Source organism: Aristolochia californica, unplaced genomic scaffold (genome assembly GCF_029961685.1).
Source record: "Aristolochia californica isolate CCGP_79_NKW_82.1479 unplaced genomic scaffold, dmAriCali1.0.hap1 SCAF_9, whole genome shotgun sequence".
Lineage (NCBI taxonomy): Eukaryota > Viridiplantae > Streptophyta > Magnoliopsida > Piperales > Aristolochiaceae > Aristolochia > Aristolochia californica.
Genome location: NW_027182290.1, coordinates 3,449,116 through 3,476,055, shown reverse-complemented (window position 1 = coordinate 3,476,055; position 26,940 = coordinate 3,449,116). Strand labels below are relative to the sequence as shown.

At 37.4% G+C, this 26,940-nt stretch overlaps 1 protein-coding gene across 3 annotated transcripts; it reads right to left on the bottom strand.

The window, feature by feature from the left end:
- Positions 1-76: 76 nt before the first annotated feature.
- LOC137941624 (uncharacterized) lies at positions 77-26,940 on the bottom strand. Of its 3 annotated transcripts, none has more exons than XM_068787112.1 (19): positions 26,626-26,940; positions 24,882-25,055; positions 24,427-24,608; positions 23,452-23,557; positions 22,551-22,627; positions 16,860-16,947; positions 15,929-16,118; positions 15,244-15,370; positions 15,013-15,093; positions 14,464-14,565; positions 14,216-14,311; positions 14,062-14,136; positions 13,212-13,331; positions 4,319-4,447; positions 3,533-3,610; positions 2,739-2,825; positions 2,296-2,382; positions 530-2,211; positions 77-334 (listed from the first exon to the last, which is right to left on the bottom strand). In XM_068787112.1, exons 1-18 carry the CDS (start codon positions 26,678-26,680, stop codon positions 2,161-2,163), a joined length of 1,905 nt encoding a protein of 634 aa, XP_068643213.1. In that variant the 5' UTR covers positions 26,681-26,940; the 3' UTR covers positions 77-334; positions 530-2,160. The 3 variants fall into 3 exon arrangements, with proteins under 3 accessions (XP_068643213.1, XP_068643214.1, XP_068643215.1); XM_068787113.1 differs by having other exon boundaries at positions 2,739-2,821; XM_068787114.1 differs by having other exon boundaries at positions 23,536-23,557.

Below are 26,940 nucleotides of genomic sequence, written 5' to 3'. Positions count from 1 at the left end.
ACATCCATAAATATTTTTGCATACAGTTCGGAAATTGAACTAGTTAACTAACCATTCCAAGATAACTTCTGTCAGTTCTGCCTGGTGCAAATGAAAGAAGCCATTGTTAAGGTTATGATATCCACTGTCCGGCATTGATGATCTTGTCTATGAATTCATCCAGGAGCTGCCTATTGGTTTCCGGTGCCTGCTTCTTGCCTCCAAAAGGAAATGGTTCTCTTGTCATACATCTTTCTTTCAACAGCCTCTCTCCTGCTGCTTTCATTTTTTTTTTTATGTTTTTGGCTAATGATCTGTTCAGCTTTGGCTCCAATTCCTCTGGTAGCCCATTTGCCTGCACCGATAAAGACGAATTTGACGATATAAAAATAAATACTCTACACCTTTGATTGTAAGTCAGAGGCTTGAGATTGAGGACAGGTCAAAGGCTTAAAAAGACAGAAAAGACAACTCCCTCATGTTACATGTTATAGTGATTGAATATATGAAACAGTTAATTAACAATATTTAATCTGTATTAATTACGTGCCTGAATCCGAACGTAGTTTCGAGGGGTGGCGCAGAAGGCGTTGCTCATCATCTGGTCGACGGTGTCCGACACTCTGTCCACCACCACCTGCACCTGTCCGACGGGCAGTCTCTGCCGCTGCATCCCTGGCGGAACGTCGCCGTCCCAAGCGACAACACAAACAAGTCCTGCACTCCTCGAACGTGCGGAAACTCTATCCCATTGTTCATCACATGCGTCACTGCTGCGGCAGCCGGGTTGTTCCGTTCACCGCTTTACAGTTTGTTCTCCCGTCAATGGACGAGAGCCTTGCGGGCTGGAAAATATCCTGCGTGGCTGCAGTGCCCCTGCAGATCCGCCACAGCTCGAAGTCGAAACTGTCGGATCCGAGTGCCCCAGATCGTAACAGGGGATAAACAATGGCTTTAACGTATCTTTAAGCGTCAGAGCTCGTCCGTCTTTTGAGAATATCTTCCTGAGCGCCGCCTCGAAGCTCTTGCCTGAAAAACCTTGTCGGAAGAGCCTCTTCTTGAACATTTTGGGAGCGTTATCAAGGAGAATGTCGACGGTCTGTTGAGCGGAGTAGAGGGTGGGTCGCCCGTGGTCATCGTCGAGGACGGGCATGGCAGCGAGGATGCCACCGAAGCCAGTGCCGGCAACGACATCGAAGAAGTCGGATATGCGGGCTTGCGGGTCGGAAGTACGAGACTCGATGCTCGAGATAAAGCAAAACTTGGCCTTAGATGAGGGATTTGATCCCGCCGCCATCTATAGTCAGGATTCGCGTTCGCCGTTTGGAGGTAGAATGCTTTAACCATTCTTTCTCTAGAGCTGAGAAGATCTGGTATGTTATTCTGCTCCAGTCTTCTTCCTCCATTGCTCCTGCACTCGTTTGGAGGTAGAATGCTTTAACCATTCTTTCTCTAGGGCTGAGAAGATCTGGTATGTTATTCTGCTCCAGTCTTCTTCCTCCATTGCTCCTGCACTCCGTTTTCACCCTCAGTTCATTTAAGCACTTTCCCTCCACCACCCTCTTATAGAATTATGCGTGTGAGGGCATGATATGAAAAACCTCGACTCATGCATGGTAGCAGCAATTCAACAATCACATCCATCCATGATTACTAAAGGGAGAGAGAGAGAGTCCAAGAAGGACGTTGGCTGCTGGATTCGTGGGCATCGTTTATCGTTCTTTCTTTTATCGTTTTGGTTGCCCCCAAGTCCTTCGGCCGGTTCACCGATCTGAAAGTTTAAAAAACCGTCCAATTTGACATTTTTGGCATTATCACGTGACAACTGTTTCACCACCTTCATGAACGTGAGTTTCTTGCCTTTCTTATTCTCTTTTGCATTGAGAGAGGAGAGTCAGAGAGGAATAGAGAGAGAAAGGATGATATCTATAGAAAAAACTGGACCAGCGGACTGAACCAAGTTGACCATGGTGGTAGAGATAACTGGAAGCTTTAAAGATCATCTTGCCACCATGTAGAAATCTGCATGGCTGCACTTGTGACTGGTATTAGGTTTACATATCTTTGGATAGATCAGGGGAATACAAAATTCTGACACAAATGTGTTATTATAGTCTTGCTATTAAACTTTAGGCTCTGTAGAGGTGTGTTTACCATTGAAACTTTGAACAGAAGAGAGACTCATAGTTTAGCTACTGATTGATGAGTAGTTGGATCAATGGACACGACAACCTGCAAAAATTTCCCATAGAAAAATAATTAAAATTATGAAATGAAGGTAGAATACACAAGTTTTAATGTCATATATTCGTGTACCTTTCCAATGCTTTCACCAGAATGCAGATATTCGACAGCATCTGCCACAGAACTGATGCCCACAAATTTCTTTGGATCCACAAAAACCTATTATATGGGCAATAACAACAATAAGAACTTCATGCAGTGTTGATTTAAAACGAAGTTTGTTTCTAAAAGTAGTACCAGCATTTACTGTGGCCAAAATCCTTTGTTAGGATTCCAGAAGATGGAACCACTAAAAAGTCAGAGCCACCCATCCCCTACCATTAATTTTTGTTAATAATTTTTGAATGTTTCACCAAAATTTCATCACAAAAAGAACAACTGCATTTGTGAATAGCTTTCCTGAACTTCTTTGTTAAGCATTAGACCACCTATGAAACACATCTCTGGGGGCATAGGTTCCCCATCTATCATGTTTTTTATCCCTCTTTCTGCTTTAATATAAGGGGTAGTGTTACCTGGAGCTTTCCTGAAGAATACAGGTCAAAAAGCCGATCCAAATGCTCCTGCCATAAGTCAACATATTGGACGAGAAAGAACCCTGCCTGCAAAATAGGAAGCTCATCTAGAAACTGCTGCACCACAGAGTTAATCTCATGTTTGCAAATAATTAAAGTCAAATTTTGTGCCTGCCAAGTCCTAGAAAGAAGACTGTGCCAAGTGTATCTTATAACGGGCATAAAAAAGAAATCCATATCCTTGGTCACAATGGTGCTATGTCAGTGACAACTTAGGGAAAAAAAATTAGTTTTTAACTTCAGGAAAATAATGGACTCACTCAAATAAATAAACCTACATCACCGACGAGGAAAAGATAAAAAAGAACCATCTGAACATAATTTCAGAGAGCTTCAAGTAGATTGAGATTCATGTGGTGTCTGTCAATGCAACTTATGGTAGATTCTGAGGCGCAGCTGATTTTCTCTGAATAAAAAAGCTCCTTAAATTAAACTGTTGGTTCTTTTGAACCACCAGAATTCTCATTCTCATGTCTCTTGATTTTAAAAAAAAAAAAACTATAGTTAGAGACAAAATTTGAGTTTCCCATTGAGCTCATAAGAGTAAAATAAATTTCCCTTCACTCAATGTTGTTACTGGCATGGCCATTCTTTTTTATCAGGAACAGATCAACCATATTGATTCTACCCTCTGTTAGGAAGTTCACAAAATTGACTTACTCAAACCAACTAGACCTTATGAAGGTCCAAATTAATTGAAATTCATCATATCAATCAAGGTTCAGACTACATACCACAGTTTGGCTTTTGGCTAGTATCTTTTCACAGAGACCAGTATAAGTCAAAGGCTTCCATCCATCTTCCTCCTGATACTGAAATTCAAGGAAATGTATCACTTTTAAACAATGTTTCAATAACAGACCAGTTGCAGCTCTGAAATGGAAATGTAGGAGAATTAGCGATGACAAAGTATGACAATAAAAGATAGTGTGAATTGCTTAGTGGTGTTGATAGGTAAAAAACCCAACTATCATTGGCTGTACATGTGTCACTTCTCAAACAAGGTGTCTAAGAGTGAGAGTCGTTGTGGGAGAATAATAAACATGGTAACAAAGTGAATGCAACTCTTTTAAGTGGCCCATGTATGTTCTTCAGTCTTTGGGCTTTGTCTACTTAGGTCTTGACGGGAGGGGGGGGGGATGTAGCTGTACGGGTGCACGTCTTATGCTAGTTGACTTAGAAGAGAAATTACCATAGAAGAACAGTTCAGTGCCTTGGGCTCGGAAACTAATATGTTTATTAGTTGGAAAGAAGCCCCTAAATTTTTCTAGTCTTGAGTTCACCCTAACCTTCAGTTTAAGAACAGGAGTCCTATGCGAATATAACTCTCAAGTAAGAAATGAGAATAGACATGCAAAATTATAACAAGAACCAAGAATTTTTACTCCAATAAAACAGGAACAGAGAAAGATGGCAACAGGAGAAGTTATTACATGACTAACTGAAATACAACTTATTACAACAGAAGAAGAAGATTATGCTATAAGAACAGGAGTCCTATAAGAATCAAATGTCTCAACCTGGGAAATCATTCCAATAACAACAAGATGCCCATACGTAGCCAATGCATTTAAGCATATGTTAAACATTTCTCCTCCAACAGACTCGTAAACAATGTCCAATCCTTTCGGAAATTCCTTCTTTAATACCTGGACCACATCAAAGTTGTTAGTATAAATTTGATCTAGAAAAAAAGTGTAGTTTTATAAGTAACTTTACATCGGGTTTGATAGAAAAGATGGTATCAACTAAAAATTCACAAGGCAGTTCAACTGATGTCTGTTCACTGCTGTAAATGATAAAGCGAGCTTCTGTGAAAAAAGAATTTCACCATAACAGAAAAAAGGCTCTTTCAGATTACTATCGCTCAACATTAGAAAGTGGCAAGCAAAAATATAACTTACACAGTGAACTTCATTTAAAAAATATATGTTATCCACTGTTAAGAGTTCTAGAAAAGGTATAGTTGTAATTATGATGAGTTTAAGAGAGGCTTCACCACTTTTAATCGTACTTGTCCTCTCTGTGGTGAGTGTGATGAGACAGTCCAGCATGTTCTTCAACACTGGATTTTCTTGGCAAGTTTGGATGAAGATCCTTTAGAAGATTGGCCTCCAAATGGGGCTGCACCAGGACCTCTTCGGCACTTGTCAGATGGTTATGGAGATTTGCCTTCCTAGATTGGGCAAGTTAATTCTCTTGGCATGCCTTGTGCATGTCCCATAGTGTTTATGGCTTAAGTGTAACCGTAGATTCAATTCAAAAGTCAGTACCCCAGATAATACAGCTTCTAATGCAGTGGGCTTAATCTCCAGTTGGTTGCATACCAGAAAGGAATTTGCCTCTCTATCGGGTGTCTCCCTTCGTGATAATTGGAGTTTGCTCGCTTATATGGCAGGCCCTCGCAGGATTCCGGCCATGGCTACTTGAGATCCTTCCCCAAGCGACTACATCAAACTCAATTTTGATAGCAATGCTCTAGGCTGTCCAGGGCCGGTAGGAGCCGGTGGTGTTTTCAGAGAAAGTTGTGGAGTTTCTATTCTCTCCTATGCTAAGCCGGTGGGCATCGCTGACTCTAGCACTGATAAAGTGAGTGCTCTCCTTTTTGGCCTTCAAATCTTCAAGGACCATCTTCACGGTAAGCTGCTTATTGAAGCAAACTCCCAGGTTGTCATTAGCTGGTCCTCAAAAGAAAGCTCCCCCCCCCCCTCATTGGCCTATCACTAATTGTATTGCTGACATTGTGTCCTCAATTCATTGTAATAGGAATATCATTCCTAGATCAGCCAATTCCTTGACTAATAAATCGGTTAAATTCGGAACCTCCCAACAATCTCTTATTGTTTGGGAAGGCTTCCCCCTTGTAATCTTGCTCGTTTGAGCTTTTGTTTTGATAAAATTCAGCATTATTTTTAAAAAAAAAAAGAGAGAGAGAGAGAGAGAGATAACTTGAGGGGAATTGTGTTGAAGCGAGATTAGAACCCTAACTACTCTCTTAAGGAAATCTAAAAAAGAGTTGTTGTCTCTTTGCTCTCTCATGTCACTCTTCTCTTCACTTTAATCAATTTTACATTGTACTAGCAATAATTTCATATATTTTGTAACAAGTTAAAACATTTTTATTTTTAAACTCCACCTTGAAGGGGAGTGTCAAGAGTTATTAGAAAGGGTACATTTGTAATTATAGTGCTCAGGAGAGAACTTAAGTGAGGGTAATTTAGTCTTTTAACTTAACTTAAGAGACTAATAAGTTTTTTAGTGAGGATATTTATGGAACTCTAGGAGAGAAGAGACTTGCTATAGTCTGAAAGGGATAGAGGGTTGATTAGAACCCTAACCACTCTCTTACGGAAATCCGAAAAAGCGGAGTTTCTGTCTCTTTATTCTTTCATCACGCTTTTCTCTTCACAATGATCAATTTTGCATCCATGATCCTTTCTTAAACTGCTTGCTAACAGAAACAACTATGTTGTAAAATTGTATAATGTGGAAGCAAAGAGAAGAGAAAGAAGGAAGAAAAGGGAGAAGAAGGTTGCATACAGAGCATAGCTATTAGGGATCAATTATATCCCTAATCCCTTTATAATATCACTTAAGTGAAAAAAAAAAACATAATAAGAACGATGTATCATTATCCTATTACCTTCATAGCTAATAGAAATCTTGAATATATGTGTAATGACCAAAATACCCCTGATTCAATATTTTTTTACTCTCACCCTCAAGTTAAGAGCATAGATATCAAATAGTCCCGACTTCTAACGAAACGCCAAATACTCACATCTTCTAAGAGGTTTGGTAAAGATGTCATTGAGTTGTTCAAATGATTTCACATATGATATAACAACCTTCCCTTGCATTACCACATCTCTGATAAAATGACAATCTACCTTGATATGCTTAGTCCTCTCATGAAATACCAGGTTGCTAGCTCTAAAAATTGTTGTCAAAAAGTTACACTTCATAACCATAGGCTCTATAATGTTAACTTCTAACTCAAAAAGAACTGATTTCACAAAAATAAATTTACTCACTATATATGAACCATTGCTCAATACTCTACATTGGCGTAGGATCTAGCCACTATATTTTGTTTCTTACTCTTCCAACTAATCAAGTTACCCCCAAGAAAGTAGCAGTACCCTATTGTAAACCCCTATTTATCTTGGATCCTACATAATTAGCATATGAGTATCCTAACACATCAATATTTTCACGAGTTTATAATAAACCCTTTTCGGGAACTCCTTTTAGATATTTCCAAATTCTATGAGCAACCTCTCAATGGATTTTGCATGGGCTCTCCATGAATTGACTAACAATGCCCACTGCAAACCAAGGTTTTCCAACTCGAACTCAAGACCCAACTCGGACTCGAGACCCAACTCGGAGACATCAAAATCCGAATCTGATCGACCGAGTCAAATCGGGACTCGCCAAGCTCATGACCGGACTCGGGGTGAGTTGGAAAGGACTCGACCAAGTTAGAAGAGTAGAGTGCCTCCTAGCGACTCAAAATCCAACCCACCCAAGTGGCAAGTCAACCCGATGAGTCGAAAAACCATGTTGCAGACAATATATTTGGCCTTGTAATAGTGGCATAAATTAATTTACCCACTAGGTGCCCATATTGTGCTCTATCCATGGCTCTAGTCATCATGAAGACTAGTATTAACTTCTAACAAAATATGTAGAACTGGGTAATCGTATTAAAAATTGAATAAGAAATGAATTACAATGATTTATATACATAGGAGAGTATCACTATATTAGGTAACTACCTAATCCTGGAGATACAAATCATAATCAAATCAAAACTAATCCCTACAAATCAGGAATTACAATCACTAGAGAAAGTCAAATATTCATAGTTGTACACACGGTCTCCTTATACAGGAAAAACTGTATTTTCCACACTCCCCTCAAGCTGATTAATGGATATCATCCATTCCAAAGTTGCTTGGTATTCTCTAAAAAACAGTACCAGACAATCCTTTGGTAAGCACATCGGCAAGTTGATCACCAATAGGAACAAAAGGGGTACAGATTAGGCCATTATCCAACTTCTCCTTAATAAAATGTCTATCAACTTTGTTAAGTTGGTTCCAAGGCCTATCCCAAAATGATTAGCCAACTTAGGAAACCTTTTTCCCAACTAATAAATTCACAATCTTTGTACTCACTAATCCATGTGGAACTATTCCTTAACACTCCCCCTCACGTGTAGACCCTCTATTGTGGCTCTACAAGTGGGTAATTTAGGAGTAGGCAGTTTAGGCGTAGGCCCTCTTTTGTGGGTCTACAAGTAGATATTTTAGGTGTAGGCCCTCTTTTTATGGCTCTACAAGTAGATAGTTTTTAGGTGTAGACCCACATATGAGTACCTGCTCTGATACCGTGTTAAGTTGGTTCCAAGGCCTATCCCAAAATGACTAGCCAACTTAGGAAACTTCTTTCCCAACTAATAAACTCATGATCTTTGTACTCACTAATCCATGTGGGACTATTCCTTAACAAACTTCAATGTGTTTGGTACGGTCATGTTGTACTGGGTTGTGTGCAATATTGATGGCTAATTTGTTATCACAATATAGCCTCATTGAACCTTCCCACCTAACTTTCAAATCCTCCAAAATTATCTTTCGCCATAGTAGTTCACAAATCCCAAGAGCCATCGCTCTAAACTCAGCTTCTGCACTGGACCTTGCAACTACATTTTGTTTTTGCTTCTCCAAGTTACCAGATCACCTCCAAAGAGAGTGCAATAACCCGATGTCAATCTTCTATCAACCATGGATCCTACATAATCCGCATTTGTATAGGCTTCAAGAGTCATCCCTTCTCCTTTCTTAAACAAGATTCCTCTGCCTGGTGCCCTTCAAGTACTGCAGGATTCTATTACTTTGAGATGTGACTCTCTGGGATTGTGCATGAATTGGCTCACTACACTTATAGCGTAAACTATATCAAGCCTGGTATGTGACAAATAGATTAACTTCCTCACAAGTCTCTGATAAGAACCTTTATCCACCACCATGTCCTCTAGAGCATCACAAAGTCTGTGGTTTGACTCTACGGGTGTTTGTACTGGCTTACATCCCACTTGCCTGTATCAACCAATAAGTCTACCACATATTTTTGTTGGGATATAAAAATCCCTTGCTGAACTTCAATACCAAGAATGTACTTCAATTTGCCTAGCTCTTTAATCTCGAACTTCATCACCAACTATTTCTTCAAGTTCTCCTTTCTGTCCAAGTTATCTCCTATGACTATAATATCATCTACACAGACTAGCAATACCATCACGCACCTTGTTGTCGAGTGCTTCACAAACAAGGTATGATCACCTTGGCTTTGTTTATAACCCATACCCACCATCACTTTGGCAAATCTCCCAAACCAAGCTCGTAGGGACTGTTTTAGTCCGTAAAAAACCTTTTTTTAGCTCACATACCACTCCTTTTTCTTCATTTAATGCAAACCCAGGTGAAATTTCCATATAGATCTCCTCTTCAAGATCACCATGTAAGAACGTGTTCTTGACATCAAACTATTGTAATTTCCACCCAAAATTTACAGCCACTAATAGTAAGATACGAAGGTCATGGAGGAGACCCGAGAGCTCTGTCATAGTCGAGTCAGCAATGCTAAGTGGTCCGAAGTAAGATCACAATGGAAAAAAGATCCGAAGTCCTGTGGTGTGAGGATGATGATGTGAACATCAATTGACTTAACTACTGAAGTAGTGGCTGAATTTCTCTTTGAGTCTCATTAATGGACACTTTCTCATCTTCAATTACACTAGAGTTGGCCGAAGTGGGAGATTGTTAAGTTGTGGAGCCTAATTAACACCTAACACTGAGTCGGTATGTGGGTCGACCTTCGTGGTAAGATCGTCGTGGGGATTGGAAGGGGGGCGGATCCCTTGCTAGATCCACGATATATTGAATGTTGTTTCATTAAGGGTAGTTTTGGACTCTCTGGAAACAAAATTGCTGACACTGTCCTCTCCCTCATCAGTTCAAAGCTCTCAAAATTAGGCAAAATGATCTTATCTTGCTGTATTGGTCATATAATCTGGACTCTTTGGAAAGAGCGCAATAGGAGGAAATTCAAATTCAAAACTTGTCCTATTGAGGTTTTGACGGAGCAAATCTCTAGTCAAGTCTTTGTTTGGCTCCTAAACAGAAAGGAATTCAAAAAATTCAGTGATTCGAACTTCAGAGGAAATTGGCAGTCTATTACTAGAATGTCTCTACCCTCTCGCCCCCCTACTACGGCTACATGCCCCCCCTCCACCTGGGTCCACAAAACTCAACATTGATGGAAGTGCTCTTGGCTACCCTGGTCCAGCAGGGTTCGGTGGTGTTATCCACAATGGAAATGAAGATCTCCTCTTCTCATATGCAGGTCCCTCGGCAACTAAGATTCTACTACTGCAAAACTCTCTGGTCTTTTGCACAGGCTCAAATCTTCTCTAGCCACCTTTCTGGTCCCCTTTTTATTGAAGGCAACTCCAAAGTGGCCATCAATTGGTGTGCTAACCATGGTCAACCCCCGTGGCGCTATTGGGATATGTTCAATGAAATTTGTAATTTATTTTCTCGTTTAAACTATAAATGGAATCACGTTCCGTGCTCTGGTAATCACCAGGCAGACTCTCAGGCTAAGGTCAGTGTGTCTCTCCAACACTTTGATGTGGAGTCAGGCCCCCAAAGCTAGGTTTGTATTTTTCTCCCTTTGTTTATCAATATACGCACTTTTATAAAAAAAAAAAAAGGTAGTTTGGGATTTCACACTTGTAATTTGGTTGCCCTAATTTTCTCTTTATATTTGGGAGTGCCATTGTTAGGGTTTATCATAACAGAGAAGGACTTTGAGTTGCAGCCCGAGAGAGGTTAGAAAAAACACTTGTAAGTGTGCGATTTCTTTTGTAAACTATTTCTTCTTCATAGTGGATTACTACAGCGGCGGACAGGACATAGTCTCATCTTGAGGCGAACTTGTATAAATCTTGTTGTTATTTCGTTGTTAGTTTTTCCTTCTTCCGTGTTTATTATTATTGCTCTCATTAGTTTGGAATTAGGGCGTCTAATTCCTAAAAGTTGTTTTCCATATTTGTCCCAGCACTTGTCCGAAAAATGGTAATTTCTTTCAAAATAAACAAATCTCCTATCACCTCTATCACCTTGTCCACGACCACAATTTGAATTGTTTCAACTACGACCTCTTCCACCCCCTCCACACTCAAGGGGTGTTAGATCTAGTGGGGGCAAAATTGAGTTTGAGACTTTTATTCACTATTGCATTTTTAGCTCAAATAACATGATCAAATGCCTTCTCAAGAGTAGTCACTTCATCATCTGCCAACATTTGAGCTTGGATAGTATCATACTCGGTCCATGCACTATGCTACTTGAATTTGATTCGTTTCTTTTTGGGGTTGATCTGCATTTGTAGCAAAAAGATGGAACACACTAATCTCTAATAAGACACCTTGCATCTCAATAAAGTATTCAGTAATAGAAAAGTTACCCTATCGCATGCTGAAATACTTGGCGTACAAACCATACACTTTGGATAAATTGCTCTTTTGAGATAAAATAGATTCCAGAGTAATGCAAATTTCCTTGAAGTCCTGCGATTCATCAACTAGTCACTAAATCTAGGTTTCATACTATTAACTAGCCAAGTCACTATCTAATTGTGTTCTACCTCCAAATCCTCTATCATAGGACTAGGAGGATCATCCTTAAGGCACTCAACCTTTCTCTTGGCTTTAAAAACAATGCAGACAGATCTTAACCAATTCAAGTAGTTCTTCTTATTTAATTTCATTGAAGTAATTTAAATAGAATGGGAGTCTTTACTCTAAGAACTTCCAAAAAGGTTGATTGGAGTAATAATCTCCCCAGCATCGGTCATTCCTACCACAATCAGATAAGACAACAGCCAACAAACAAACACTTCAATAAGAGTCCGAAATTACACCAGATTTTCTGAACACAACCTCTGCAGGTTTAGGTGGGTCCCACATGCAAAATTGAACTTAGGGTATGTCACAAACCCTAGAAACTACAATATTGAAAGGAATAGATAAAATGTAGAAGAACAGAAGAAAGAGGAAAGAAGAAGAGAATTCAAAAGTGCTGCAATGTGCCACCACACTCTTCTCAAAGGTCAAAATTTGACCTCCCTCTTTATTAAATAGGTCACTTAATTGAAAACTTAGTACAATAACATAAATGCCCCTCTACACTCAATTACTTATATTTCCTAGTATATTCATCATATAAAATTTAAAATTGAACCCAATATGCATCATAAATTGAAAAATACTCTCCTAACCCTAGAGGGAAAAACCAAGTATATAAAATACCCAAAATACCCTTGACACTTACAACTTTACAAAAACCAAATCCAAAAGACTTCAACTACAATCAGAATCAAGTTGAGACCCTAAAGAGTTCAATCCGTCCAAATACTTTTGTTGCAAAAATGCCACAAACTTGGACAAATCTATATAGATCTAGATCTGCTCCAGATTTAGGATGAGGTAGAAAAAATCCTTTACCGGCACAATAACACATAATAACTACTCAATAGATAATACAAACCATTAACCAAATGGTTATGACACAAGAAAAAGAAGAAAGATCTAACCCTCACACACTCAGAAGAGCGGATATGTAGGAATCCTCCCAGTAGAAGTCGTTGGCTTTAAAAACAAAGAGAATAGAGATTGTACAAAATTTACCAATCTCAAACTTTATTGCTTTCATAGCATAAAAAAATGTATATATGGAAGTAAAAAGAAAAGAAAGAAGGAAGAAAAGGGAGGAAAGAGGGAGAAGAAGGCTGCATAGAGAGCAGCAGCCATTAGGGGTCAATTCGATCCCTAACTTCTTTATTATATTAAAAAAGACAACAAAAAGGGTGCGTCAACTGTATACAACCCTATAAAACCAAAACAAAAAATGAAATAGAAATCTTAATAAGGTTGATGTATCCCTATGCAATGACTTTCCTAGCTAATAGAAATCATGAATTTAGGGGGTGCAATGAGCAAAATACCTCTGATTCCATATTTTCTTTCATATGTCAATGCTCATTGGTTACAGGGAAAACTTAGTGGGTTCTTATTGGTTGCACATTGGTAACCAACATCAATTCCTTTTGATTTTATGTAAATCAAGGTTGTAAGAATTAAATGCCAGAACTCTTGTGTTGAAATTTTACTCAAAACTACAACAGCTATCATTTAAAAATATTTTATAGAACTAGATTAGGTAGTTAGCGATGACAGACTAGAGAAGATCCTTCAATCATAACAATAAAGATGGACAAACTATGCCGGAATTATTAATACAAAAGCAAAATAAAATGAAGAAATGAAAAATCTAACCATACAGTTTTAACATCTTCAGTTTTATAATCTATGACACGATCAACTCCCAGCTCTTTGAGCATTGCAGCCTTTTTCTGACCACCACAGGTTGCAACAACCTTATTTCCAGCTAATTTTGCAAGCTGCATTTATTGTTTCTTGATATTAGTAACAAAATCATGCCACAAAGCATATCTAAAATTTGTTGGCAATCAGCAGACATGGAAAAATCAGAGGCATATTAAATGTTTTGCAGCAAGAACATGTCAGGAAGGGTGAAAAAAAATGCTGCAAGGCAGCTGATAGACCAGCCATGTTTTATGGAGCATAGTGTTGGAAAGTGAAGAAAAAACTTCAACATTTAATGAGAGTACCAAGGATGACAATGTTGGGATGGATACACAGGAAAGCCAGGAAAAGCAAAAGAGAAACAAAGTATTGGAGAACACTTAGGACTAAACATAGCAGATGGTAAAATAAGAAAGCCATTTCTGATGGTTAATGCATGTTCTATGGAAGCTTAATTATGAACTGGTGAGAAAAATTAAAGTGAGGCAAGTGACAGCTGGGAGATAGAAGATTTAACAAGGATGGAAGCTGAAGGAAAAGACTTGGAGAAGGAGATTTAACAACTGAGCTATAAATAACAGAGCAGGAATGGTGGAAACGATTTATGAAGCTGATTCTCACATAGTTAGAATGAGGCGCTCTCTCTCTCAATATGGTAAAACTTAATTTTTGAATTTGTCATGGGAGAAAAAGTAAGGTAGACATCTTATCAACCCGTGAATTGGGAAAGATTTATTTGGAATTTTGACCTATAAAAGAGACAAAACATTCTTGTGACTGCATATTTAAATGTGCATAACATACCTGGACTGCAAACTGTCCCGTTCCACCAGCCGCAGCAGTAACAAGGACCACTTTCCCAGATTCCATATGTGCAGCCTACAGGTTCCACTTGTGACTGAAATGTTTTTTAAAGTATAAAGATAGTATGCATAAAATGCAATTTGAAATATCAAACCTTCTCTAGAGCAATAGATGCTGTGAGCCCAGATGTCAGCATAGCTAACACCTCTGGATCAGGTCTTGGTACCCAAAGAATGTGCTTTGAAGGAACCTAAATTTGAAGATATGCAATAACATTGTTCATATGATCCAAGTGCAAACTAATGAGAGCTTCAGTTGAAAAGAAAAAAAGTAAACTGTCAGGCTTGGTTGGATATACAAAAACAAAACCAACTAAATAATATAGAGATTTAAAAAACCTACCAACATGAACTCTGCGTAGCCACCAAAACTCATGGCTGCAACAGGCATGCCTATTTTCAAGCCATCCACTGAATCACCAATAGCAGCAATCAAGCCCACAGCCTGAAACAAAGAACATTTACTATGACTGAATAATTATTACAATTTCGGGAGGACTACAAGTGTCCTGGTTGCCGGAGCATTTATATTTTGTGCCAAGAGCTGAATTTCTATGCCCCTCTGAAGTATTAGGACCCATTTATAGAAGCTGTAACCCACTGTTCCCTTTAGTCTTTCATTTCTTAATGGCTCTACTAAAGTCATCAACCATAGGATTTGGTATGCCTCAATTTTTCACACAAATCACTCCAAAAAGGATCTGTTTTCAGCACATCCAGTTGGCCAAGATCCTATATACATGTTTAAATTCTATAAAAAGCAAAACCATCTACTTCATAAATTATAGAAAAAGGGACCTGTGTGAATTGTAAGACATCACATATCACAGATAAAGAAGTTTTGATGAAAGCAGATTCTTCTTATCTAGTCATGGGCTTAAAATTTTCTTACCTCAAATCCAGCATCAAAAGGAAGACGTGAAAGGTCCCCTTTTTCCGAGCTCTTGAAATAACGCCCAGATGTAAAATTCACCTGTCAGTTACATCTTCCCAGTTACTTCAGGTAAAATTTTGCTCCAAGCATCATTACTCATTAGCATAATTTTTCCAGACAAGAACAGATTCAAACACAATGTTTTCTTGTTGAACTAGATAATCAAATCTCTCAGAATCAAGAACTTACATCACTAGCATTTACACCTGCATGCAGGATCTTTACAAGCACATGCTGAGATTGAATGGGGAGACTTAGATGCGTCCGTAAAATTTTTGTAGCACTCCGAAAATTGTGAGTGAGGGTGTGAACAACTCTATAAGACAGATGGCATATTATGGTCACAAGACTAGCCAAAAATACCCACAAATTGAAAGTAACATGAAAAGGTTTATAAAACTCAATCAATGTGGCTTTGTTTTCTGTTGAATTTAGGTCCAAGTGCATCCCGCAACAGGTAGCGAAGTTAGGAGGCCTTTTTCAAACTAATAACAATATAATTTTTCCTAACACTAACCTATGTGGAATTGTTCCCACTGACATTCTCCTTGACGTCCAGGCCTAAACAAATAGACAACAGGCCTGAGGTGTGGACAATATAAATGGCTCACAAACTAGGCCCAATAGAACTAACAACCTTTGGGCCCAGGTCCATCTTGAGATGGCTATCCATAGTTAGGATGCCTCTTTTCCAACTAAGAACCATATGTGGGATTGCTCCCACTAACATTTTCAAAATATCGTTCTTCCCTTCAGAAATACTTCAAGAACAGTATCCAATTTTTCTAGGTTTAGAAGATGATATACTCAAATATACATCCAAGATTTGGATTATAAAACTCAGAGAAATAACTGATAAGAAGGAGGTCCTTACATCTTTTCAAAATTCTGAGGTATTACCAAACTAGTGCTGATATGGGAGGAGGATCTGCTTTTGGATCGCCTTGGATTAACAAGGTACTTCTTTTCTTCCTCAGGTGTTGGCCAGTACTCCAAACCCCTATGTTTGGTAATCCACAAACATTTTCCTGCCTTGCTTTCATCATTTATTAGCTCAAAAGCTCCTGAAAATAAACACAACCATCAGGAATAAATTGGGATGAAGAACAACAGAGATTATCCACAATTCCATAAATTTCATTAGTCATAGTACACTCACTAGTTTGTATGGTTTATGGTGGGTAGAGTACTTCAGCATGGAAGTCGTCATACAGTAAAAGCTCAATATAAAAAGCTTACAGACATCAAAGACAGCTATGTACGAGCCAAAATTTAAGATGGGAATCATGCCCAGAACACCTCAATAATTTAGTCAACCCAATGTTACCACAGAGTCAAAAGAGGATTTGTGAACTAATCAGACGATGTAATTAGACATTTTGGTTTTACCCAAAACCATCAAAATGAATAACTTCTAATAAATGGTTCTCAACAGTAGAACAAACTGATGCTCTAGGAATTTAGGAAGACTAACATTGTGCGGGCACAGTAATTATCTGTGGTAACATAGCATTTCTAAATTAAAGCAGCTTCCTTTTTGCTTCTTAGGGGATCAAAACTTCATGTTTTTATATTCAAAAGTAATTTTTTGACGAAGTGTTCTTCTTTATCAACATTCTACTTTGATAATCATTAATCCCCAACAAATCATCCAAGCTAGATTATGAAAACAGTTCAATGCAAGATATGCACATGAGAATAATAAATCAAATTCACATGAAATTAGCCTACCTAGAGTCAACAGCACAACCTAAGGTATTCAATTTTTAAGAAGTCAGAAAGCTGGACTTTGAAAGTGAGCATACCTTTTACAACCATCTCAATAGGTACGAACCCACCAGATTTTTTAATGAACTCCTGATCCACCTTTACTGCCAAATCAGTTTCAACAAACTGCAAGCAGTCGTCATTTAAATGGGTTAATACAGAAATATGGAAACATGTAATTCACGTCAGCTTCATCTTGCAAGATAGGGAGACAATCGAAACACAGTCATGACCATGGATAGGGAGATAGGGAGATAGGGAGCCTTATCCCAACTATATTGTGGTTGACTACATGAATCGTACTCTCTTCTTATCTATCATCTGCAAGGTCCATCATTAGAGCAATCTAGACTTTCATCAACACTTTCTTACAAGTCATTTCTAGCCTTCCTATATTTCTTGTTTGTCAATCTCTCCTTCCCTCTGAAAGATCAAGTCTAAGCAACAAAAGTCTCTTTGGGGTATGGATTGGCCCTCAATCTACAAAATATTTATTCTGCTGGTTTTGCGAGAATGAGGAGAATTTCGTTGAAATAAAAGGAGCTAAATTACAAGTTAGAGATGAGCTTAACAAGAGAAGCTAGCTAAAAAAAATAACAAAGACCAAAAATTACAGTTTCCTGCTTAGGTCATATTTAGATTCTTCAATAATGTATATCATCAGCAAAGAAAATGTAAAAAAAATGGCTCTCTTGTAGAAGGGTGGTTAGTACGGACATGATAAGTATGAAAATACATTAAATAATAGGGCTTAGAGCAACCTATGGTGCAATCCACAATGATGAGAGATCGACTTGCATCTGGCCATTCATCTCACACTTATGCCAACCTTATGCGTGCTATTAATAATTCAAAATATTACAAAACATTTTTTTTCTCCATGGTCATAGATGAGGCTAAACCTGAAACCTTTGGATTCTAGTCTTTAAGGTCCAACACCAATTCCTAGTTTCCTTCTCATAATATTCCTAAACTCATGAAGCTATTAAAAAGGTGAAGATTGAGGAGAAAATAGAGAGAGATTGAGAAAAGGAGAAGAGAGGAGTTGAGAGAACTCAAAACTAGAGTTCGTTGGGGGTTGTACTCAACCCCCTTCTCTATTTAATGATAGGATTAGCTCAATTACAAAAATGCCCCTCTTACTCTTAAATAACTTAACTCCTTATATTTCCCATTTTGCATATCTTATTTACATGAAATTTGAACTATAGACATAATGAAGCATGCAGAACAAGATGACATGGAAATATGTAACACGTACGGAGGTAAAATGACCAAGGTTTTCCTTCTCGCAACTTCAATGCCCAAAAAATATTTTGGTAAACCAAGGTCCTTAATCTGAAAATGTTTGGCTAGATGGGATTTAACCTCTTCAATGCTAGTCACATCACCACCAGAAAAAATAATGTCATCCACAAACACCAATAACACAATAAGACCATATGACCGCCTCAAGACAAACAATGAATGGTCAAAGTGACTTCTAGAGAACCCCATTTGACATCACCCCTTGGCTGAATTTCTTGAACCACGCTCGTGGACTCTGTTTGAGTCCATAAATTGCTTTTTTGAGTCTATACACTTTACGTACCTCCCCCTGAGCAACATACCAGGAGGTTGCTCCATATAAGTTTCTTCTAGATCATCATACAAGAAAACATTTTTAATATCTAGTTGACATATGGACCACCCTCGATTCATAGCAAGAGATACTAAAATTCTAACAGATGATAACCTGGCAAACGGAGAGAATGTCTCAAACATATCGATGCCATATGTCTTCGTGTATCCCTTGGCTAGCAACCGAGTCTTCAACCTTTCAATAGAGCCATCAGCCTTATACTTGATTGTATACTCCTATCTACACCCAATAACAGTTGCTCCTGGGGTAAGTCATATACCTGCCATGTTCCCCGATCTAATAGCACTTCCATTTCAGCATCCATGGTCTGCTTCCATTGTGGAGAAGACAGAGCATCCTGCACTATAGAAGGAATAGTTCAAGTAGATAGAGACAATGCAAAACTTTAAGATTTGTCGGACAAAGAATCAAAAGAAACAAAATGTGACAATGAATAATGAGTACCTTTCCAGACACCTTTCTAAAGGGCAATGGGAAGGTGCAAATCACTTACCTCAGAATCTGTAGACCAATCAGGGTAATGGCCCGACATGAGAGAGATGACTAAAGGCTCAGAAGAGGGCACTTGCCATCGATGATATATCTGTAATGGTTTCTCAACAGTAGCACTTGATGAAGGTCGAGAACAATCATCTATCAGAAGAGGAATAACAATCTAGTACCAACACAGGATGATGGAACAACACCTGAAAACAACAACACAAAGAAGGGGGTATCCTCGAAAAACATAACATCAACAGATACAAATGTTTTTCTCGTATAAGGGCAAAAACATTTCTACCCCTTCTACGTATGAGAATACCCTAAGAAAATACACTTGACTGTATGAGGAGACAATTCATCTCTAGATTGTCCAAACACATGAGCAAAACATACACAACCAAAAACAAGAGGCGACACAGGAAACGATGGAGCAAATGGAAGTTAAATCTAGATAGGGAGTTTACCCTCAAGGACAAAAGAGAACATCTTCTTGATAAGGAAGCAAGCAATGAGAACAGTATCACCCCAGTATGACTTGGGTATATTCATAAGAAACATTATTTTGCTTGCCACTTTCAACAAATAACAATTTTTGCTTCCAATTACTCCATTTTGTTGAGGAATAAATACACAGGACGTCTGATGAGTAATTATTTGCCTTTGACAAAAAATATCAAACTTTTGATTCATAAACTCAAAACCATTATCAGTACGCAAGATATGAACAAAAGCGGCAAATTGAATTTTTATTTCATTATAAAATATTTGAAACACATCAAAAACTTCAGACTTCTCTTGAAGGAAATATATCCAAGTACACCTACTAAAATCATCAATAAAGGAAATGAAATACCTATAATCAAACACACTAGTTACAGGACAAGGACCCCAAACATCTGAGTGAACAACCTCGAACAACTGACTTGTTTTATGATGCAAGACTGGAAATGGATTTCAGTGGTGCTTGTCAAGCTAATACAACTCCTAATCAAAAGAAAAGTTGGAAGGAAATTCAAGAACAAGCTGGATCAGTTTTGTTAGAGACGAATGACCTAATCGCAAATGCCACTATACAGGTGAGACTGCAGAGTGTAATGCATGTAATATATTATTAAGTTAGCAGTTCTCCAAATAATACAATCTGTCTCTCTCACGAATGTAACTGATCATCTTCTTTGTCGTGAGATTCTAAAACACACAATGAGTATGATAGAAGGTCAAAGAACTATTCATTGACTTAGTTAGTTGGCTAATAGACAACAAGTTTAAAGGAAATTTAGGAACTAGTAAAGCCGACTGAGGAGATAAAAAAGACACAGGTGTAACAGTACTAATTCCTTGAACAGATGAAACAGACCCATCAGCTAGATTAACATGTTTAACAATGAAAGACTCTTTCATATCAGAAAATAGAGACGACATACCTGACATATGAGTGGTAGCCCCTGAATTAAAAACCCAAGTAAATGACGGACGCACATGAAGAGCTGACATACCTAAGCTTGCCAGAGTGGCAATAGGTGCAGAAGCTTGAGAAGCATAGGCTGAAGGGGAGGCAACTGAAAATTGAGCCATACGCTGCACAATCTATTGTTGTTGTTGAAATAATTGTTGCATCTCATCTAAAGCCCCTGGTATAACAATGTTCACCACTTCAATCAAAAAGTCACTACAATCATGAATGGTCGAATTTACCCATGTTGATTAGCCATATTTAATCCAGCACCTATCAGAGAAGTGATTTGTTCTTCGACAATGGTTACATTTCCTCTCAAACTTACCATAACCTCGGCCTCGACATGATCCATCTCTACCTGCCTCTACCACCATAGTTACGACACCTAGATGATTCTATGAAACCAGAAGTGTTAAGTGCAATGGCTTCCACCACTTTAACTCCCTTACCCCCTTTGGGTACAATTGTATTCTCAGCTGACATAATTCTGTTAAAAGTGGTGGAGAGTGTAGGTAAATCATCTAAAGCCAGTACTCGGGCTTTAATCCCATCAAATTCAAAACCTAAGCCATCAAGGAATTTGGCAATCAACAACTGATTCTGTTGCTTCCTTAATTCACGTTCATCTATAGTAAATGGATGATATTAATTTCCTACCAAACTCCTAGAAACTTGTTGTAGTAGTAATAGTCCTGTTACTCCTATTGAGGCCAAAGAAGTCTATATACAATTCATATGCTCGAGATAAATTACTTTCTTATGCATACAAAGATTCTAGTGACACCCACATGACTTTTGCAGTTTCATAGTTCATGACTTGGTTCCTCAACTTGGAATCTATGCTATTGACTGTCCAAGCCATAACCTAACTATCTTCAGCCCCCCAATCATCATTCTAGGAACTGGAGGATCATCTTGAATATACTTGGACTTCCTCTTGGTTTTTCAGTACATTCGGACAGATTTTGCCTAATTGAGATAATTTGGACCATATAGCCTTTCAAAAGTAATCATAACTATGTCCTTTCCATCAGAACTACTAACTTCTTCTCTAGATGGAGTGTAAACTTCACCTGACTCAGCCATACTAACAGCATAATATAAAAAACAACCACAAGTTCAATTTCCTAACCACTATGAGTGGACCAAGTATGTGGCCCCTCCTCAAAAAATTAGGTTTATGGCAATAATGTGTGCACTTAAAAAAAAACAACCACAACAACTGCAGTTTCAAAAGAATTGGTCCCACATACACTTCAATCAGGGCTGATGCAGGCATTGGGATTAGGAAGGCTGGTGGACATTCCAAGAAATAGGCAATTTGAGCCTAATAAAGCCTCATAGGGCAATTAAATGCTTTAGAACTGCTCAATAGGCAGCAAGACCATTAACCTTAGGGTTATCGCAGAGAAAGAAAGAGAAAATATTGAATTTTTACCAACCAGTCAAACACAAAACTTGAGAGGTCCCTCTTCTAGGAGTTTGCCCTTTCAAAAGAGTATGTTGATGACAACTAAGACCTCCCAAATGCAATCTACTGCTCTAATACTAAGAAAAAATGTGAAGATTGCAGAGAAAATAGAGAGAAATTGAAAAAAGAGAAGAGGGGAGTTGAGAGAACTCAAAATTATGAAATTTTTTGGGGGTCGGCTTCTCTATTTAATGATAGGATTAGCTCAATTACAAAAAGGCCCCCCTCACACTTAAATAACTTAACTCCTTATGTCTCCCATTCTACATATCATATTTACGTGAAATTTGAACTACATACATAACAAAATATGCAGAACAATATGACATGAAAATATGTAACATATACATAGGTAAAATGACCAAATTGCCCCTGAGTAGATTTTCTAACAAAACTAAGAGAACTATAAAACTATTTCTGACAGTAGATAATAAGTCAAAACTGAAAGTTGTTATAAAAAGAAGAGAGTTCAAACCAAAATAATCAATTAACTAAAAAATGTAACTTTATTTTTTTAAATGAGAATTTTACTAAAGTAGGAAAAAGAAATATAAATGGGCCACAAAGGCCTAGGACCGCCAAATGTCTTTTTTTCCTTTTCTGTATGGCTCCAATATGTTTTATTGCTGTGCTTCTGCTAGAGGTAAAATATAGGCTGCACAAAAATCGAACTGTACCTCAGGGCAAAGAACATTAACTCGAATCCCTTCCCGTTTAAATGGCACTAGTGATCGAGTAAATGAAACCACGCCACCTGGAAAGTATTAGATAGAGATCGACCACAAGTTATTATTTGTTCGTGGAAAAATTGTTACACTAGAAACATGAAGAGCAAATTTGTTGTTGCCTTGCAAATTGAATGGCCCATATACTGTACAAGCAGATTCAGTTGCCCATATTCTTGACTTAGGATGATCTCATACCACAAAGTGCTAACTTATAATCAATTTTTCCATGAGTTGACCAAAATATGCTGAGGTTCAATTATCTTTCCTTCTCATGTAATGCCAAGTTTTTGGATCTGACATACCAACAAACACTTGCCCAAGGAGCAAAATTAATTTCAGGTTTCAGTACATGCTCAAAACTTCTCAACGTCGGATACATACACAAACTTCCAAAAACTTTTCAGGATTATAAACCTCATTTTCATTTCAAAAAATTATGAACCTCATCAGAAATAAGATCTTTTAGACATAATATTTGTTTACATTTTCACTTGAGAATATCATACTTCAAACCATGTAGAGTCAAGTGATTACATCCTGTAACATTGTTAGAGATAATGAATCTTATTACACCATGTAAAGTAAAAAGTATTCAGGAATTTGCCTAAGAACATACTAAACGGCCATTTAATGATCAGGATGTCTTTTTCCAATCATACTTTGTCATTCTGCCTTTTTTCAAGGACAAGAGATGTCAGAATACAATCTTAAATCACTATCTAAAGTTCTTTTTTAAAAGGAGAATTTTGAGCTGAATTTTCATGGTGCATGGTTGCTTCTTATTAAAGCTCCAATATTCAACTTCTGCAACAGAAACCAAATAAAAGGTACCTAGAATTAATCTGTATACCTTTTGTAGCTGCATATATAGGATCAGTATACAATGGATAAAGACCAGAAGCAGAGCCAAGGTTTAAAACAACACCAGGCCTACCTCTTGCTTTGAAGGTATCAATCTGCATGAGGAAATTTTTAACTGTATAAGGAACAGGAACAGACTCAAATACCAGGTAAGATTTGCAAGAACAAAGAATCACTAGGCTATGACAATGACCAAAATTTTCGTGAGACATCATTTTTACCCAACAATAACATCTAGTATTAGTTCTGTTTTCGTACTTTGCCTATATGGTCCAGATTTGTACAATGTGATTTGTAGATATATGACCAACAGGAACCGTTTGTGAGTTTGTTTATAGTGATTTCAAGAGATAAATGAGGTATCATCCTATATATTGATCTACTTACAATTAGTTAATATTAAAAGAAATAAAAATGGGACTTGGGCCTTTGGATCAGTGGTTATACTATGGGGTTCCAAGTGTTAGGTATTGGGTTCAAGTCTCACCAGGGCAGGGGGTAATCAACATTCAAAAATAAATAAAGAATAAGAATATTAAAATTAAAAAATAAAGAGATGACATGCGTACAGCTCCTTTTCTGCCACTAGTTTGACCCACAAGCACAGGATGTAATGGATTTTAATTCTACTTAGTATAGACAATACTATAATTCACAACTCAGTCTGAATCATATCACCACTTAGTAAGTTCTTAAAGCAGACATAATAAAACCTCAGCACACCCCTCACACCACACATTGTGCTGCAAATTCTTTAGCTGGAGGAGCATATCTCCAACTTCTTGTTGTTAGTGGCTTTTTTGGCCCACATGTATCTTCTTAAATTCTGCATACTTCACTTTGCTGTTGAGCTGCCTTTACCCTCTTGCAGGTGACTTCATTTGCATCATCCTTTCTTTAATAAAATATTCAAATATTAAAAAAAAATTTAAAAAACTAAAAAAATCAAATGTGGTTCATGTACCGCAATTCGAGTGCAGTCAATAACAGCAATCAAATTAACTTGAACAGTTCTTCTCCACGAATCTTCTCCATCAGTTTCATCTTTATAAAATGATATAGGGCAGACGATACCAGCTGAATTGATACATATATCTAGTCCTCCAAATGTCTGTACATGCTTCTGAAAAGCAGCAGCTAAATCTCCTATTCACAGAAAGAGATGATAAATGGTTTAATGAGCTTCAACCATATTACAATCGCATCAAACTGTCCATATCTTAAAGGCTAAAATAAATGGCCCATAAGTCATTTAGTTTCTTTGGGCAAAAAAGTAGCAACAGGTACCAACCACTTTGGTGAAGTTTGTACAGTTTTCACATTGAGAATGATAAGGCCAGAATGAACCCCTGAGACCTAAAACATTTTTGGCCAAAATTGCAGATCCTATAATTATTTAGCAAAAGAATAGGCACTTACTAGTGTTGGTCACATCACACCATATAAACATTGCTAGAGGAAGTTGTGAATCAGCATGAAACTTTCTATTTTCTTCTTCAACCAGCAAAGCAGTTTCCTTGCCCTTCTCTTCAAAAAAGTCAATAATTGTAACAAAAAGTCCTTTTCTTGCAAGGGCCAAACTAAGAGCTTTACCTACAATACATAAAACATCCTATTACAGTGACATCATAGCAGTCGTATTAAAATTTTATATGCAAAGAATGGCAGAATTTACACTTGACCAAATTGCATGGAAGTTATAGTGCTTTGAGATATACGATCTTATTAACCATGTCAAATCGTAAGAAATGAAGAGCAAGATAAAAAATCAGCTGTGCAGCAACGTTTGAACAAAATTAGTGTAGCCACTACCAAGAGAAAAAACAGCAGATATAATTAGTTATCCAAATAATGATCGCCACAATAGTCAGGTCTATGCTAAGAAAAGATCAGTGACGAAATCAACCAGCTTAGAGATTCCTGTAAGTCCTTTTTATGGTTTTTGGGTACTAAGTTAGGTTACAGTAAATTTAAGTCTGGACTTGTGCTGAACTTTAAATGAAAATGTCCATCTGCAAACACCAGCAGAGCAAGATATAATCACCGATTTGGTCACTTAGCTTAGAATTATGAAAGACAGCACAATTCTCTTTCTAGTGGATGCAATCTCATCTGTGAAAGAGAGATGGCATAATAGAAAGCGAGAATCAGTACAAAAACCACAACTAACTATAGAACTTCAGATGTGAACATGATCATTAGTTCAGTGACCAATCTTCAGAATTGCACTCAGCAAACATCAAGGGCCTATTAGGGTACGTGGAAAGTTGGACTAGAATGTGAATTTCACTCACTTAGGTCACAAAGTGCGTTAGTGGGAGCAGAAATTTGTGGTAGATTTCACTTTATCACCTTATTTCTCCACAAAACGATGAAATCTGAAATTCCACCTCTCACAGCTGAATCCATTTTCCATCAAATGATTCCATATTCCCCTTCCGACAATGAGGGGGTGATGGCTGGGGAAATTCTTCCCACCCCCATCTCGTCTTCCTAGGTCTTTTGAAGGAGAAAGCCTCCTAGGTCTTTTCGATTAATAATTAATTAATATAAAAATAATAATTTTATTTTATTTACATATAATCTTTATTAACTTAAAAAATATGTTTGAGAATAATTAATTTATAATTATAATAATTAATTATTCCATTTAATTAAATAATATAAATATTATTATAAATTAATAAATGTATGTAACTTAATAATCTATGCAACTAATTAGTATATATTTATTTTATGTAAACAAAATTATTATTATACATACAAAAGATGATTGTTTCTAAAATAAAAATATATTTTATTTTCTGAATTAATTCATTTGGAAATTTTGTGATTATTTATCATTTATAAATATATTAATTAGATAGATAAATTTAATTCAAAATTATATCATATTTTATGTTATATAGTCATTTTTTTTTGTAAATAATTTGATTCTTAATTATTTATAAAATTTAAATTTAAATTCAAATTATTACATTAAAATTTATTTTATAACTTAAAAACTTGGAGTAGCCAATAGTTGCTTTCATTTATCTACTTTCCCAGTGCACTAATCCCCCAAACTAGTTTTGTCCCCGTAATTTTGATTACAAACGTGCAAAACCCCCCAAACTTCTCATTGAAATGATGGAAAAAGGAAATTGATCAATGAAGCTCTTACCAATTCCATTTGCTCCGCCAGTGACGATAGCTGAGAGACCCGGCTTGAGTTCCATCCTCTTCTTCAATTCTTCTTCTCCTAGGGCTTTCACTAGGGCTTCAACTAGGGTAAAGAAGAAGAATCGGGAGGTGTTCTTAAAAAATGAACAGAAAAGCAAGAGAAGGATGCAATCCTCTTTGGGCCTCTTTTTGAACGTCCTACTTGTCTTCTTGTGTGGAAGGCCCCGACATCAGCTTTGGTCTGTCCGAAGTGAGAGGTTGGCCGTTATGTACAGTAAGACTGTTCATATCTTCGCTATCACACTCGGGACCGAAC

Excerpts from the sequence above, each read along its gene's own strand:
- LOC137941624 (XM_068787112.1), bottom strand. The coding sequence starts at position 26,680 with ATGGAACTCAAGCCGGGTCTCTCAGCTATCGTCACTGGCGGAGCAAAT. Across the intron at positions 16,948-22,550 it reads TTAATGTTCTTTGCCCTGAG|TTTGTTGAAACTGATTTGGC; the intron begins GTACAGTTCGAT and ends GACTGCTTGCAG. Across the intron at positions 3,611-4,318 it reads TTATTGGAATGATTTCCCAG|TATCAGGAGGAAGATGGATG; the intron begins GTTGAGACATTT and ends CTTGAATTTCAG.